The 17,485-nt window shown below is 34.1% G+C and overlaps 2 protein-coding genes across 5 annotated transcripts; one reads left to right on the top strand and one right to left on the bottom strand.

The window, feature by feature from the left end:
* On the bottom strand, nt 1–2,640 carry LOC108207605 (exopolygalacturonase). Its single transcript, XM_017378042.2, has 5 exons — nt 2,357–2,640; nt 1,734–2,039; nt 1,170–1,459; nt 864–1,080; nt 1–772 (listed from the first exon to the last, which is right to left on the bottom strand). The coding sequence occupies exons 1-5, from the start codon at nt 2,612–2,614 to the stop codon at nt 536–538; spliced, it is 1,308 nt and encodes a 435-aa protein (XP_017233531.1). The 5' UTR covers nt 2,615–2,640; the 3' UTR covers nt 1–535.
* A 2,203-nt stretch (nt 2,641–4,843) lies between these two features.
* Nucleotides 4,844–17,335, top strand: LOC108209621 (embryogenesis-associated protein EMB8). 4 transcript variants are annotated; one of them, XM_017380621.2, is made up of 14 exons: nt 4,844–5,332; nt 6,070–6,159; nt 7,115–7,176; nt 7,585–7,673; nt 7,948–8,037; nt 8,437–8,559; nt 9,562–9,639; nt 10,812–10,897; nt 11,048–11,096; nt 11,667–11,723; nt 11,795–11,925; nt 13,219–13,302; nt 14,414–14,483; nt 16,549–17,335. In XM_017380621.2, the coding sequence occupies exons 1-14, from the start codon at nt 5,040–5,042 to the stop codon at nt 17,056–17,058; spliced, it is 1,812 nt and encodes a 603-aa protein (XP_017236110.1). In that variant the 5' UTR covers nt 4,844–5,039; the 3' UTR covers nt 17,059–17,335. The 4 variants fall into 4 exon arrangements, with proteins under 4 accessions (XP_017236110.1, XP_017236111.1, XP_017236109.1 ...); XM_017380622.2 differs by lacking the exon at nt 16,549–17,335 and adding an exon at nt 14,628–14,808 and having other exon boundaries at nt 4,908–5,332; nt 7,582–7,673; XM_017380620.2 differs by having other exon boundaries at nt 4,909–5,332; nt 7,582–7,673.
* Nucleotides 17,336–17,485: the final 150 nt, after the last annotated feature.

Raw genomic sequence — 17,485 nt, forward strand, 5'->3', positions numbered from 1 at the left:
AAATTTTCAAGAACTCAAAATTTGCAACAAGGATAATAACGTTTGACATTAAAAATTCAAGTTCGCCGTACAGGCAGTTACTTAAAGTTGCCACTCTGATACAAATTTCTCACTCTTGTTGGGTTTGTTACTCCCTCCGTCCCTATTTATCTGTCCATTTTGGAAAAAAAAACACATACCAAGGAATAATTGATTGTATAAACTTTTTCATTAAATACCTCTTATTAATATCTTGAAAATGGTGGAATACCCCTACTTTATGTCTTGAAAACATGAATTCAACCAAGTTTTAAATAAGTCAAGCCTTGAAAATTGAAATTATGAAGATATATTTGAAAAACTATCATTAAATTAGTTTTGAAAGTATAAATGGACAGATAAATAGGGACAAATTTTTACTTCCAAAGTGGACAGATAAATAGGGACGGAGGGAGTATTAAATTTGATCCGCTTCCGCACAAAATTTCTCGAGGTTCATTCTGGTCTCTATGCTACAACCCTGATCAACATTATTTGGTTGGGTTTTCACAAGATCTTAGATTTTGCAGGCTGGCGGATTCATGACACCGCCAAATTTAGCGTGAGCATTCGCGCATTCAGAGTGAGTAATCCGATCCACTGTGTTATTGCCGGTATATTTAAGATCAATATCCATTAGTTCAACACCTTGGCACGGATGAGAACTACTGCAATTCAGGCTAATGGCAATATTGGACCATGTGGTTCCCCTTATGTTCTTGAAGTAAATTTGGCTTAGCTGCACTTTTGAGGGCTGCAATCATCACCAAAAGTTTCGACTCAGAATGAGTAGAAGATTATATATGGAGTAGTGAGTATCGTAATGTGTAGATTATAGTACGTACCACTGGTTTAGTGCAGGCGTAGTTCTGATCAATTATGACGGGACTATACACATCATTCATGACTAAATTAGTAAATGTAATGTTGGTCGCCGCTATCTGTGGTGAGTCGTGGAATGTCTTGATCCTTGCACCGTTTAGAGTTTGGGTAAATGTACAATTTTCCACCCAAACGTTGCGCACATCTGTCTCGTATGGGAACCTTCCAAGACTCCCAACACTGGTCATCCCGAGAATTATTAGAACAGATACTCATTTGTAAGACATATAAGCCTAAATTGTCAAAAAAGAATTGGTAAAATTTCTGACCTGATTCCATGTCCAGGGCCGCACATGATGTTTCTGACAGTGACATCAATGCTGCCATCGCCTATAGAAACACAATCATCGCCGACTCCAATGACAGAGTCGGTTATTTGTACGTTTTTGATGCGACCAATATGGACTCCATCTGTGTTGGGACTATCTCCAGGTGATGTTACGTGCACGTTGGTGATCGTGACATTCTCATTCTCATATACCTTCATATTGAATCCCTTCCCATTCAACAGGTTTACGTTCTCAATTCTAGAGTTGTTGGATTGGGCAAGTACAAGAGACTGCATCCACAAGGAGATCGAGGTGATTAACTAAATACATAATGTGCAATAACTAAGTAATAGAGAGATGAGCAGTGCTAGATGCATAAAATGGTGTACAGAAAATTTGTACATAATGACATGACAATTGATGTGGTGAGTTTTAATTGGAGTTATTGATGTAAATACACAGGCTCATTCCAATTAAAACTCACCACATGTCATTATGTACAAAATTTTGTACACAATTATGTACACCAAGCATTTTCCATGGAGGGATATTCAGGCAACTCACGTCGGGAAGAGGCGAGCCCTTTTCGCCAAGAGGTCTGGTGGCCCATACTTTCTCCCCTTGCGCGTTAAGGGTGCCTCCACCATTAAGTGTGAAACCATGGACGCCCATGATATTGATCCAAAATCCTTTCGGAAATGCTTCCTTATCTGGCTTTGCCAACAGAGTCCCCTGAAGTTCCATAAGAATTTGCTGAGAAGCACATGGGCCGCGGAAATCAAGCTCTGCGGTTAGCCACGTCCCCTTGGGTATCAGAAGTTTTGCTGGTGTAGGGCAATTACAAACATCTTGCCATGTTTTTATAAAAGCCTAACAAAACACCAAATCAACTGATTATAAACAATGTGATGTTTTTTTAAACTATATGCTTCAAATGTACAGGGTCGGTCATTGAGTAAGACGAGCACCTAGGGCACCACCCCGACCAAGTGCACCAAAATTTCCCAATGAAGGCTTAAATGTGATACATTCCTATTCTTGTGTTGCATACACAAGTTATATAATATTTTTGATTAATAGACGTGTAAAAAAGTCTAGACATAAAAATACGGGACACCATTTTCAAATCTCGCCTAGGGTGAAGTCCCTATAACCGGCCATGCAAATATATAATGTCTTATACTCACCGTAGTAGAATCGGACACTCCATCTCCCTTGGCGCCGGGACATTTTGATACATCAAAAGCCTTGTAGTTGGGGCAGGACTTGTCGTCGCCGCCAGGAGCAGCAGGGTGAGCTGCGTCAGTTTCGATCATAGTACGGCGAGTGAGGGGATCAAAAGTATTATCATATTGATCAGCCTTGGCTAAACATGAGAGTAGCAAAAGCATGCACCAGGCTTCAAGAATGACTCCTTGAACATGAAAACTTCTTGTTAACGACATGTTATCTATCCCAGAAATAAATCTGCAGGTGTGTTTAATGTGAAGGTTATTAGCATTTTATAGTGTTAATTTTAGACTCCAAGTAGCTATTGAGCAGGATCAAACAGGTAGTAATAGCAAACTACAATACCTGTCAACCACTTATTATTTGTATTGTACTAAAGACTAGCTAAAGTTGTTTTAATCTACAAGACACAAATCGATCATACAGGCAGTTAGTCTAAGTCTTAGCGATAATCTTGTCCTGATTTACTTTCATTTCAGACCTTGTATATCGAATAATGGGTCATTCTTTAACTCTATAATTAGTGTTCATCTGTATAGTAAAATCTCAATCAAAATAATATGAATCATAGCTATATCCTATAACCTTTTATAAAAATAACCTTTATAATGTTTGGGACCGTGATTTTTATTGTCACATTTAGAGTGAAGCAACTTAAAACATCATATTTCGTGTTTTATCATATTTTTTAATAATACACAAATTATTACCTTCTAAATAGAAATTTTCTTCGAACAAATTTGAAATGAAAAAAAATGATTTTTCAATATAGAGTTAGCTTGAAATTTAAAATTTTGACTCAATTAAATTGTTATTATTAAGTTCGAACTCGAGCTCTAATTCAAATACTGCGAATAAGAATAAATTTAATTTTATGAATCGGATTCATCCTGAATTGCTTAAGATTTATTTCGAAAAATTCATTCATTACACTAAAATTTTTTAAATGAGCAAGAACAAACTCAAACTTATGAATTAGATTTATCCTAACTTATTTAGAGTTTTTATAAATTGTACCAAATTTTCTTATACATCTAGACTACTCTTGGACAACACTTCGCCATTACTTCTCGTTCAAAATACTAGAATCACAATATATACTACCTTTCATAATATTTTTTTTAAGTGACGGACATTTGAGTTGGAAGTTGACATGAAATTTAATCGATCAGGTGACAACAAATGATTATAATTTAAACAATTTAACCTGGTTGTAAAACCATCTCCAATAGCATTGGTTATAATTGTTGGCTAAATTGGATCGGTAAAACATTAGGTAAAATTTGCTAAACCTGTAAGACATTGTGCCTCAATGGTATTAGTTATATTAGTTGGCTATAATTTAAAAATAGTATGTTATAAATATTTAGATTGTTATAAATAGAATATATCAGTTTAATATGATAATAATTTATAAGTAATCAGCGGGAAGGAGTAATTTAAAAATAGTATGTTATAAATATTTAGATTGTTATAAATAGAATATATCAATTTAATATAGTAGTAATTTATAAGTAATCAGCGGGAAGGAGGAAAATAAATTGCAGGAGATGACATGGAATTCACTACGGATCCATAGTGGTTCGACAAATATAGTCATCCATAAGGGGATGACTATAATTATAGACAAAGGCTCACCATGGTTGGAGTGCTCTTTTTTTAATATTAGCTATAGTTTTTAATTGCAGGAAGCCACCTAGATTATTACCTAAGAGTTTCTCGTGGTTGAAGATGCTCTAACCCAGTTTTATATACGAACATAACTATTTTCAGAAATTAGGTCATCTTCCACAAATTTGCTCTTTAATTTGTTATTGATTTTGTGCATATATATACATATATAATGGATATTATAATTATTAAAATATATTTGTGTAATCTAAAATTTTAAACTTTGTGTAATTTCAAGATATATTTGTTTAGTCTAAACTTTATATTTGTTATGTTGAAGACTTCATATATGAACTCACATACGAATAATACGATATTTTGTGACTTCTGATTCTTTTTCTTTTTCGAGTTATTATGTAGGATTTGTGATTCTTTTATTATGAAACTGATTATAACAGTATTTTGTGGATGTTTTTTTTTTTTTTTGAAACCTTGTGGATGATACAACATGTGCTGAGCAAAATATATTATTCAAGAACTTGTATTCAAGAATAATTATCCGAAAAAGAAAAAAGATGTAATTTTTGAAGAATCAAAAAAATCCTTTCCCTTATATTTTTAACCTTAAACGAAATCTTGTGAAAAATAATAATTAAAATGAGACATTTTAGCACAATTATTCTTTTATTATAAAAGACAATGCGCAACAACCTAAAGAGGCATAGCCAAGCGGCCAAGCCAACCATTGTTGATCATGAAAATCATAAGTGACCAAGTGGTTAGCACTTGCAAATCTTGTTTAAAACACACATGCCCAAACGTGCGGGAGTCACAAACGAGAAGATGTTGTTTTTAACGCCCATCATATATATATATTCACCAATCGGAAGTACATAATTATATTTCACTTTCGGTCAACAAAATTAAGTCCAATTTGGCTAACTGACAAGGTGACAAATCCCCTTGATCATCATCACCATCATCTTGTATATATATAAACACACATAATCTCTGTCTTTAATTAGAAACATGAGTTTTCAAGAACTCAAACTCAAGTTTCTCACAATGGATTTTGGGTTTGACATTGAAAACTCAAGCTCACCCTACATACAATTGCTTAAAGTGGCCACTTTGATCCCAATTTCTCACTACTTGTTGGGCTTTTCATTAATCTTTCTCACATTCTTATATAATTTTCTTGAATTTCATTTTTTTCAAGATTTCTTTAGTGGGTTTCAAGGGCAACCTGTGTTGTTGACTTTTGATTCTTGCTCTCAGCTTTACAAGGAAGTTGCCTCCAAATGTCAGATTCTTCATGGAAGGTGAGGATTCTTGATTTCTTATTGTGTTTGATCAAATGGGTTTGTGTTTCTTGAATTTTTATTGTTGAATGTGATATGAATTGGGTTTTGATGTTTGTGTGTTTTGTCAGTTCTGTGTTGTAATGCTTGCCTAGGGTGATTGTCCCAATATATTTTTTTTGGCTTTATTATGTTACGAAGAAAGTTGAGATATGTATGTAAAATATTTGTGTTGTTTAGATAAAACAAATTGTAAGCCGGTGATATATGGTAATGTGACTATGAATTGTATTCCGTGACTAGTGATCTGTAGCTGGTTTGTTCAGTTTAAAGTGAATCATAATGCTGTATGCGTATAAAATTCTGTTAAACAAACAATGTATACTCAGTTCGGGACTGATCGTAGAGACATATAGTATTAAGTATTTTTTTCTCCTTTTACGCCTTCTCTAATAGCTAAACTGGATCATACTTTTCTAAAAGGTATTAAATTTTTTGTTAATAATCAGTGCTATTTAATCAAGAGCTTTCAAGAGCTCACTATTCAACCAAGAAAGAAAAATGATATGCTGGGCTATATGCATATTAATTCGCTTATTTTAATTTCTTAGATAATAGAATATGAAAGTGTGAAGCTTCCAGCGAAAATATGCCTGCACAGAAGCACATCCATTTCTGCTTATTGTATTGGAGGACAACTCTACTATAGAATCGGGATATGTAGGTTCTGAGTCTTTTAGTAATTGCTTATGTTGCAGGTATTTGGCTACACCTTGGCTCTCAAGTCCTCATTTCCAAACTGTTTTCTTAAGTTTCTATGGCAGAGCTCCTTCTCTCAGATACAAAAGGTGATGATTTGGTGCATGTATCATCATTATTATCATTGGCATCATGTATGGATTGTGTTGTCTATTAACTGATAGTTGCAGCATAACAATTGCTGGGTAGTTTTATTTAATGACTATTCGCAATGATTGTTATTGATTCCACTATACTCATTTATGTAGCCAGTATCAGTGTTGGAGGATATCATTTCCCTAATAAAAACCTGAAATCAGTGTTATTGCTCTTCATAATGCCATCGTCACGCAGATGTTTAAAATATTAAAATCTATAACGTATTGGATACTGTAGCTCTTAGGCCCTGATTGTTTCATCATATGCTCATTTTCTTTAAATTTTCATCGTTGGGTTATCCTATGGTCCATATTTTTGATTAATGTCCATTGATAATGCCTAGTAAGAGGGTGGCACCTTCCCCAAATGAACTAAAAGGTAACCAAGGCTTGTTCCTGGAATTATCCTAGATTGCGTTTGAGAACGGTTATTTCATTTCAAATGTTGGATTTGACATGATTTGATTTCTCATTTCAAATTCTCAAGTCTATAATAGTATTCTTATGTCTTGGGTTTCAAATGAAATCCACATCCAATTGTTTTTGTGTATCCAAACATGTCATTTCATCAAATCGAGAATTTCAAATGAAATTCAAGTTCCCAAACAGGTCATTAAGGAATTAACTTTAATAAAACAAGTACAAATTGCAGTAGTGATGGGATGACAGTCCTTGCAAACAAATATAACCTTCAAGTTCTGATGGACAGTGAAGATTTAGTTATATCTTGCATGTTGAAATTCTTGGATAGTTTTTGTAGACTTGAAAATAAATTAAATCTCAGATGGTACCAAATGATGAGGATAGGGATCTCTAGACCTTAATTCTATAATAGTGAACATAAATATTACGTTTTTTAGAACATAAATTTGCCAGCTCTAATGTATTAATCTTAATTCTTTTTCAGAGAGTTGTTTATTACACCGGATGGTGGAACAATAGCTTTGGATTGGGCAATGAATCAAGATGGTAAGCACCGTTTCTTCTTCTTCCCCGAGGAGTCATTTCTCCATTCCATACCTACTCGTGTTCAGCATCATTAAAAGGATTGACACAATAAATATATTTGCCTAAATAATATTATCAAGGGTAGATAACTGAAGTACAATATAAAGTCAACTGTAGTGGTGTACCAGTATGTGAAACTGTAGTTTCTTTCCTACAAGGTCAGCATGTAGTAGTGGTGTAAACAGTATGTGACTGTACACTACTTGTGAAATGTGATGGTTAGCTACGTCAACGTGTGTTGACTAGTAAATATAATTATCTTGATAGTTTTGATGATGTAGTCATGTTGTCTTTTTTAGCGTTCCACATTATATTGATTAACATGTTTCCTTTCCTCTGTACCGTCACAATTTTTTCAAATGAAAGCAGGCATGCAAGTCAATGGTGAAATTCATACAGATGATACAGAACCTGTAGTGGTCATGGTTCCTGGCTTGACGAGCGATTCAGACGCTGCTGTAAGCTTTCTTGTCCTTGCTTTCTTCTCTAGTCACCTTAAGAATCTGTTTCGGTAATTTATTATGTACTTTATTATATGCATGCTACGCATTGTTGGATGTAGAAGATCTTGACTCTTTATCTGCTATTTTGAACTAGTGTATACAGGGAAAAAGTAACCAACCTAGGGAAAAGCTGAAAACATCACATATTATTCTAATATAGTTAGAATGTTCCTTTATGAACTCTATTAACTTACGGCTAAGACATCATACCTACAATTAACATGTACAGTATGTGAAGCACTTTGCTTTCAAGATAGTAAAACGCCGCTGGAAAGTTGTTGTGAGCAATCATCGTGGACTTGGTGGCATATCAATAACTGTAAGTATCATTACCTAATTACTCATGCAGCATCCGAAATTTTGTTATCTTCTAATCATATAACTTGCAATATCACCTGCTGTGTCTTCAGAAATTTGTATTTCTATAAGTAAATTTGTTTGGTTGTTTTTGTTTACTTAAAAATATTATTCTTCAGTACTATATACAAAAATCTAATTATTATTTGGTTTTAGTCACTCGTTTGCTACTTGAGCAATATTAGGGTGTATAATGTGTATCAATAAATTCTGCAAGTAGTGAATGGAGAAAGATGTGACTTATATTAATTTAAAGATAATAATGCTTGTAAATGTGTTTCCGGTTCACTTGTGTTTTGTTCTTCAAGCTTGTATGACATCAAAATACGTCCAGTAACTTGTTATCTTGTGTATCTGACAGTCAGATTGCTTCTATAATGGTGGATGGACAGAGGATATACGTACAGTCGTTAAGCACATTCATCAACGGTATCCAGAAGCTCCTCTTTTTGTTGTTGGGACCAGCCTTGGTGCCAATATTGTGGTATTCATTCGTGAAATCATCTCTCTTCCTTGTCTATGAAATAAGTTAGCATGCGATGATACTCTATGTATGAACATCCTGATTCGTGATTTTTCTTGTTGATAGTATATAAATTAAGACCACTCAGGACTTTAAGGACTTTACATGCTTCCTTTATGAACAATAAGTAAATGCACTTTGACTTATTAAGAACTCTTACTTCTTCAATTTCTCTTTTGGCTTTTCAATATAAAAGATTTGTGAAGGCTAATATATTCACAAATTGGAATGAATGAGCTCTCGTTTAAAATTTGTAGGATTGAATGGTACAAGAGCAAATAAATGCATAGTTAAGCACAAAATAGTGGGCACTTTAATTCCATTTCTTTCAACCAAGTACCTCATACAAGAATGATGCTTTTCTGACGTGCTTTGAACTTTTATAAATTACATTTGTTGTGCAAGAATGTAAATTAAAACTTGAATGTAGAATATGCAATATGTATTATGAGGTACAGAACAAATAGCAAATTTACAAAGGATATACTTCACGGTGAAATTTTATTCCACTTCTTGTCTGTGTCCCTTCCTGGTTTTTGTCCATGTGCCGCAAGTTTCCTAGAGTATTTCTACTCGTTTCTTGCAAGTTAATTTTTTTCCAAGTTCGGTTCAGTTTCTGCTGACTCCCATTATTGACATTTAATGAGACCAGAAAACATTATTTGGCTAAGTTAGTAGTACTAAACTGTGCAGCTGCTTCTCATAGATTACCAACTGCATGCTGACAATGTATTTTCTATGTTTGATCTGTTTACAGCCTCGGCTTTACTTTTTTCCAATCATGAGCATATTAATCACACCTCTTTTTTTTAGAACTTCTTATGTGTAAGATATATGTTGCAATGCGATTTGTGTGATGCATTAAAGTTGAGTAAAAAGACATGCAATGTTCAGTCTGTCACCGGTTACTATTGTTCTGACTGTGAGTGTTTGTTTTGTTTTTAAGTAGTTCATCTCTTTCAGGTCAAGTATCTCGGAGAGGAAGGGGCTAATATCCCAATATCTGGGGCTGCAGCTGTCTGCTCTCCTTATGATCTATTGGTTAGTATATGAGAGAATGATGTAGAGTAGTTTTGTTAGCATACAGCCATTGTCTCCCTAGAAATTTAATATAATCTTCACAGATGTACATCTTATAAACTGACTTTATACTGAGTCAATTAGGTCACTGTCTATATCCTGTTCTGTTCTTCTTTTAATACATATAATATTTATCAGTATGATAATATGATCCTTTATCACTTAGCAAAAAAAATATGATCCTTAATCACATGCTGTTGCTGCTCTTCTTCTGCTCAATTGGCTTCTTGGTTTGTTTGATAATGGCTTCCATCGCATGAAGGATTCAAAGTCCCAAATACTTGCATTGTATCTGAGCAAATTCTGTTATTGCTAAACTCTTGCAGCGTCTTTGATGTATATGGAGCCTCATTTAGTCATTTTACTGATAAATGGATATATTATAAAAACATTAATCGTGCAGTGCCTGATGTAGAAGTTTAATATTGTTATGGATCAAAATCTCTTAAAGATTAACTGTTGTGAAAGGTGAGCGTCAAGCTTTGATGGCTGTTCTTGAGATTCGGAACTATGAAGTTCCTTTCGAGATGCCTACATACTTTCACGCCTTGTGAGGGGTAGACCCCTTTATATAGCAGTTTCCCAAGTCTTTGAGTTAGACTAGGTTTAGGTCTTCAGAATTTGAGATGGAATAAAAGTATGTTTTGATCATTACCTGTAAGGCTGTAACTGTTGATGGTTATCTAGAACTCTATATAGAGTTCTAGAACCTTCTTGGAATTGTTTAGTGGTTTTGTGCCATTTTGAGTGGGTTGTCCACAACTTTGGACCTTGGACGTCCATGATCCATGATACTGGATCGTGGACCTTGACGATCTGGGCTCAATGCCGAAAATATAAGTAGGTCTTTTTATATTAGTTACAAAATTAATTAATAGGATCAGACCTTGTTAACTGGGCCTTCATTCCTTGAGCTTTATTATTTAATAATCAGCACACAGAGCTCGTTAAATTAGCCCATATCATATATATTATATTTAATTTACTGCTCTCTCCCATTCCAAGATTTGCTAGTTCTTCTCTTGTAAAAGTAACATGCACTGATTTGAAGCTTGATCAGATGGGTGTATGAATTAATACCTTGTTTCAGTAAACCTAATTACACACTTTAAATCACTTCTTTTATGTGGCAGATATCTGATAGATTTCTCAACCGCGGGGTGGTGCAGAAGTTCTACGACAAAGTGCTAACACTTGGCTTAAAAGATTTTGCTCAGCTGTATGTTTGCATCACCCTCTTATCCATTACTGTATATTTTTCACACTGAATGTGGTGTAATTGTCCTGCGTTATTGTCTTAAGTCTTAACTCCACATATATGTCCGATTCTGCTGATTAATTATATTTAACCAGCACATAATTTTTTCAGGCACCAACCTGTTCTATCTCGATTAGCAGACTGGGACAGCATTATGAAGGTCATTTATGGTTTCTTTAGTGTTCCTTTTTCTACCATCATCTTAATTTATGCGATAACATGCTTCTGGTTTCTTTGCAAAAAGTTGATTGGGCCAAGTTACGCTTTTGGTTTGCTCTTATTTATGGGTGTGTCTTGACAATTTGATGTGTTTGTTTTATACCTTTTGAAATCATACGTCCGTGGAATTTCTATTACGCATCATGAAATGTTTAAATTTCCTATTAGTCGGTTTCATGAAAAAAATACTCTCTCAAAAAATTAAAGTACTTTTGGGTGGTGAAGCCTAGCCATATTCCTCTTTTCTTCTCTGATACTATCAATAAGTGATCCTTTGTATAATGTAGTCCTTCGTCAACTTTTGCTACATCCTTCACTGCACTCAACCTAGATATATATTTTCCACTTTTAAGCCAAAACTTCGTATATTCTTGTTTGCTAATTCATATTGTTTCTTATATTAAAAGTCCTCACAATCAAAAGTCTCCAGCGTCAATGTCATGATTGAGTATACTTCTTGCTTGTTTTATACCATTGTATGATTTTCTAAATCTACTGTCTTGCTTTGCAGTCACGCACTGTTCGGGATTTTGACAATTATGCAACCCGTATTGTGGGAAAGTTTGAGGTCATAATCTTCTTATTCATCCTTTACATCTGATGAGAATTTTGCAGAATCTAATATTTTTGTTTTTTCAGACTGTTGATACATTTTACAGGCGATGCAGCAGTTCTAGCTATGTGTGCAATGTTATGGTCCCACTTCTCTGCATTAACTCTGTTGATGATCCAGTTTGTACAAAGGAATCAATCCCTTGGGATGAATGCAGGTATAAAGCACAGAGATCTATATCTTTTGACATGAACAAAGTTCAATTGCTCCATCAGAATTTAGTCTGCCTGAAATGTTGGCCGTGACGTATGATTATTCTGTTCAGGAATCTTATATGCTAACTGCTAAGTATAAAAATAAGCTTACTGATTCTTATTGCTAGAAAAGAAAACCCACACATAAGTGTGGTGCATATATTTAATAATTTCATAGATAAAGGTGCTCAATTATAATTTATAATTATATAAATATATAGTGTCGGGGTTTTATGTCACACAGTGGTCACCGTTCTCACTAAAATATCTCAACTAGCAATCCAATCTCCATGCGGACTCATTTTAAACACTCAAATCTGGATAAATGGACTACGTTAAAATTTGGAAAAATAATAACATTTCTAGTCGAAAGATGAAGTGTACTACATGTGACTCATATAATAAAAATAAATCACAATTATACATGCAGAGACACGTTAGAATACGCATATGAACATTGTTACATAGATATTTTATTTTTTTAATTTTCTCTTGACACCTTTGACCTTAATTCGCTCTTGTACTTGATTTAATGAACATTAAACCAAAAATCCCAAATTGCCTACTTCAAAATTTTGGGTCGGTTTAAGAGTGTTGTTGGAAACTGCTATGCTGTTAGAAAGAGTGTATGTAAAAAAAAGTGTTGTAGAAATCTAATAATTTTCTAGCAATGTTTTTTATATTTGCATATTTTGATTTATAATATAGAAATAAATAATGTTTTTGATGATATTTAGTAGTGAAATTTGTGACAATTTCGCGTAAAAGCTGAAAATCATTTTTTTTTCTAAAAGCACAGGGAACCTGATTTTTTTAAAAGCAGCTTTTGAGCCGAAAGAGAAAAGCTGCTTTTAGATTTACCAAACAGTTTTTCTTTTCAGCAAAAAACCGGTGCTGTCTGCAAGCAATACCAAACATGGCCTTAATCTGTTAAAAAAGAAAAATCCCCAATTTGGTTGATTTTTCCCCAAAATTTAAGAGTGATATATATAGTTATCAGAGTGCTTTAAATGACTTTCTGTGGAGATCAGGTAGCTAGGTGAGAAATACTTTGACGAGAACGATGGCCACTTTGATATAAAACCCTATAGCGCACAGTAGTGAAGAATGATTTTATACAATCCGCTAGCTTCCCATAAACTAGTTAATTAAAAAGAACATTAAAAGTAACACGTACATGAATTTTGAACTATTGACGTTCTTTCCTTTTCATGTTGCATGTTGTTGGGGATTAATCTGATTGAAATCATATACAGGACGAATAAGAATATTATTCTTTCCACGACAGAGCATGGAGGACATCTAGCTTATTTTGAAGGAATGGATGCTACAAACCTGTGGTAATATATAATATTTGTCTTCATTAGCTCAGATCTAGCGCTTATAATACTAGGCGGACCTCTAATCACTTGCTGACTGTAAAACCTTCACCTTTTGATTTCAAACTCAGATATATGAATGCATATACATTGATATGGCTAGAGATTATATGGTGACTCCAAAAATAATTGAAAATATAATTATTAGCAGCTAGGCTAGTGATTGATTTAGACTATCCAGATCCTAGTAGTGTTGTATAGACACAGTACAAGTACTGGTACCTGAACATGATACTTTGACATTCCAAAATTTTAGATTGAGCATAGCATGTCTTTATTTCCTAAGCTCAAATTTATATCATTTCCCAGTTTATGCCACCCTAGTAGTTTATTTTTTGTGACTCTACTTGCACATATGTTTGTATTTTAGTTTTGTATTAAATGCATAAATATCAAAGTGATACTAAATCATTCTACAGCATATCTTGTATAGAATATAAATTTCTTATGATTAAAGAGAACACCCATATATAAAAATATAAATGAATCTTCTCCTGGCATGACATTTAAAGTTATCTAGAATGCTGCATTCTCTATTAGCTTCTAAAACTAAAATCAGTTAATGTTTTTTGTATTATATTAGACCTATGAGGAGAACCATAGGTTCCAATTTTGAAAGAGGAAAACGGCCTCTTTATCAACTGAACATTCAATTACAGTACCAAACACAATTAAAACTTTCAGATTACTAACCAAAACACTAGTCGACGATCATGAAGGTCAATATAACAGAGAAAACTGATATTTACTTCTGTTAAATGGCTTAGACTTTTGAAACATTAAACACGGCCACATCATTTTCCAGATAAATTCCACCTAGCCTCTGCGCATACTTTAAGGTCGGGTCTAGTCAGATCTTCAATAGCTCTACCTATTACATAAATTTATATATAAATGTTCCCTTGATAAAAAGGTTGGAGTACTTCCTCTTCGAAGAATGAAACAATAAAGAAAAGGGGAAAAGGGGATATCTTCGTTCATTTCTTAGCTTAATTTTTTTTGGCCTTTTTCGCTGTGATTTTTCAACTATGGATCTGCATTTACATGTGTTTTCTTCTCTCCTTTATTACAGGTGGGTAAGGGCGGTGGACGAATTTTTAGGCATCCTGCAGTCTAGTAAATTGATGCACAAACCAAAAGAGGTAGGTTCAGAATCATTATAATTTTCTATAGTTCTATCGTAAACATAGGCGTGCTAAAGATAAAGCACGGGTCTGCTTTGTTCGAAAATGATTAAAACTAAAACACAAATATGGAAATCTGTCTTGTTTTTCTTTGTTTTATAGGCACAGTCCATTACAAATGATATCAGTGTAGCTTCTTGACAAGATTTTGAAGGAGAGTGACCAAACAATAAGTGTGTCAATACTTCCATTATGCTCTAAAAACATGAGCAAAACCACTTTGATCAAGTTCTTACAAGAGAGTTAGAATTGACGTGCAGTCCATTAGGATCTATTTCATATTGTTTCCCAACATTGTAAACATTTCAACTAGTTGATTGAAAACTATTTAGCGCACCAAAGTGGACATCAAAGTTAGTTGAGGGTTTATCAACACAAGTCATTTCAGTAGATTTGTCAGAACTGCTTCAGAAAAATCAATATGGATGGCCACACCCACACATGTAACATTGAAGATTCGTAGTTGTAAAAGTTCTTGATCCTCAGTTTCAGTTTTTCATCAACTTTTCTCGTCCAATGGCAAACTTTACTAGCCATGTTCTCACTGTCCCATCCGTGTAACCTAGTACAAATATATGAGCATGGAGATACTATCCTCATCATTAATGTCAACTTTGTTTGCTAAAGCATTAACAAAAACAGTTTTAGGTCTCTCTTAATATACAAAAAGTATTTGTAGGGTTAATAACTCACTAAATCCGCCATCTATTTATCTTGGAATCTGTTAAGAAGCTAATTATCGCAAAATGAGAGAAATTATGAAATGCGAGCGGGATTCTGGAGAGCACCCCTCCCCCCTGCAACAATTAGAAGTTTAGAACCCATGACCTTGTCATTGTGGTGGTTTGGGGGCAGGGGTGACGTTAGACCTTTCCACCAGGTTATCTTTAAATCCTCCACAAACAAAGAGCACAAAAAGAAATAATGTCAATAGGTAGTGTACCCATATCATGCATATATATAGTGTTTATGTTCATGTCAGCATGACTAAACTTAGTAGGTGGAATAATGGTTGTGTTTCATTACGGTGTTAATGCTTATCAATGAGAGGAACTACTAGAACTTGAAGGTGTAATTAGCTAAACTTCTTATGAGAATTCATTACATAATCTACTTGCAACTTACAAGCAACAATGTTTTCCCACGACATAAAGAATTAGATGGCCCGTTAATTCATGAATCACTGTCACAGGGCCGACTATTAACCTGTGCAGTCAACCCAACTGCATAGGGCCCAAAATTTTTATGGGACCCCAATTAGTCTAGGCCTTGGCGTATATGTTATATGTATCGCATAGAATAGAACAGAGCTCTGCAAGAAAAAAGGACAAGTAAATAACATATAGCAGAGTTTGGTGATTATTATTTTTTTTATATAATAAAATATGTAAATTATTGTGAAGTTATGATCAATGTAACAAAAATTATAATTTCTGTTGAGGATGTATTGAAATTATTTATGCAGTGTCATTTTTTTCAATAAAAGGGCCCAACATTTAAGTTTAGCACAGGGCCTCTTTTTTGATTGAGCCGGGCCTGCACTGTCATATGCTTTTAAATCGCTCCCATAAATATATATTAATGAGCAAATATTCTCCAAGATAATTGTCATATTTTTGTCTTATGTTCATGAGCCCTTGCTGAGTATATATTTTGGACATAATATTATCAACCAGGGCAAAAATATTACTGTTTTCTGTAGCTTTAAGAGAAATAGTATAGTAGCCATGTCTTGTTGGATATATTGCTTGTCAAATTTTCAATGAACTTAACACAGATTTTAATGTCTGAAAGTGAAATTAAGGTTCATATTCATAAGGTGCTTTTTTCCTTTTCTAAAAGAAAATGGCTTTGCAGTCAAGTAAAGCTTTTAAGTATCCATATTCAACTTCTTATTTTTGCTAAATACATTTAACTTTGTATTTGATAATGAACTAAGGTAACATTCTTCATAAGCATTTGGTATCCAAAATTAAGCATAATGACCGCCAGTTATTAATAGACTTGCTATCTTCTTGAACAGGTCGAAATGTCTCCACAAATCAGCCCTCTAAAATCTTCAATAGATCAAAGTCCTTTTCTCAATGTTGTGGAACATGGTTTGATAACCGCTGTGGCTAGTGAGCCAACAGATGCAGAAGTGGTGCAGAATGAGCATGCTGTCTCTAATAATCAGGTCGAAGCTTGTGCTATATCTTCATCAGGAAATGAGCCAACAACTATAGCAGAAGTTGTGCATAATGAATATGGTATCTCGAGTAATCAGGACGAATACACGAGTCCAGACATAGAAATGGATGTTCATATGACAGACAAACCAAATTCACCTGATTCCATTGTCGAACCCCTGAAGTCAGATACCAGTAGTCATGCAAGTGTTCCTGTAATGAAATATCTTTACCAACTTTCCCGACATACCAGGAAATCGTTCTGGCTACTTGCCTACATCGCGCTAGTTACAAGTTTGCCCTTCGTAGGATCAGCTCTTCAATATCTCTCCAGAAAGAAGTTAAAAAGTGTCCAAAAGAGATGAGAAGTTTATATGCACTGATTACCTGTTGTCATTTGTAGTGCTATACCTGTTGTCATTTGTAAGTGGTTACCAAAGGACACCTTGGTGCGAGAATAAAAGAAACAAGGTGAACTTCAAAGAGTTTACATGAAGTGCAAGAGAAATTGTGTAGAGCTGACAGAATTGATCCCCAATAATCACACATTTTACTCATGCTTGTAATCAGATAACAATATGAGCATTTGTTCAGATGATGATCAGAGAATGATTGGAAATAAATTTATTTTTCAGTTGGGTATATTATTTCTCTGCCGCAGTTTGAGATTAAAAAGTTGATGACATTGGCAGACGTAGGGAATTGTTGTGAAATCAAAATGTTGGAACTTAAAATGTATATATAGTTTTTTATGCCTGTCTAGATATATTATTAAAATAAAATATTTTGTTT

The sequence above is a fragment of the Daucus carota genome, chromosome 2, assembly GCF_001625215.2.
Source record: "Daucus carota subsp. sativus chromosome 2, DH1 v3.0, whole genome shotgun sequence".
Taxonomy (NCBI): domain Eukaryota; kingdom Viridiplantae; phylum Streptophyta; class Magnoliopsida; order Apiales; family Apiaceae; genus Daucus; species Daucus carota.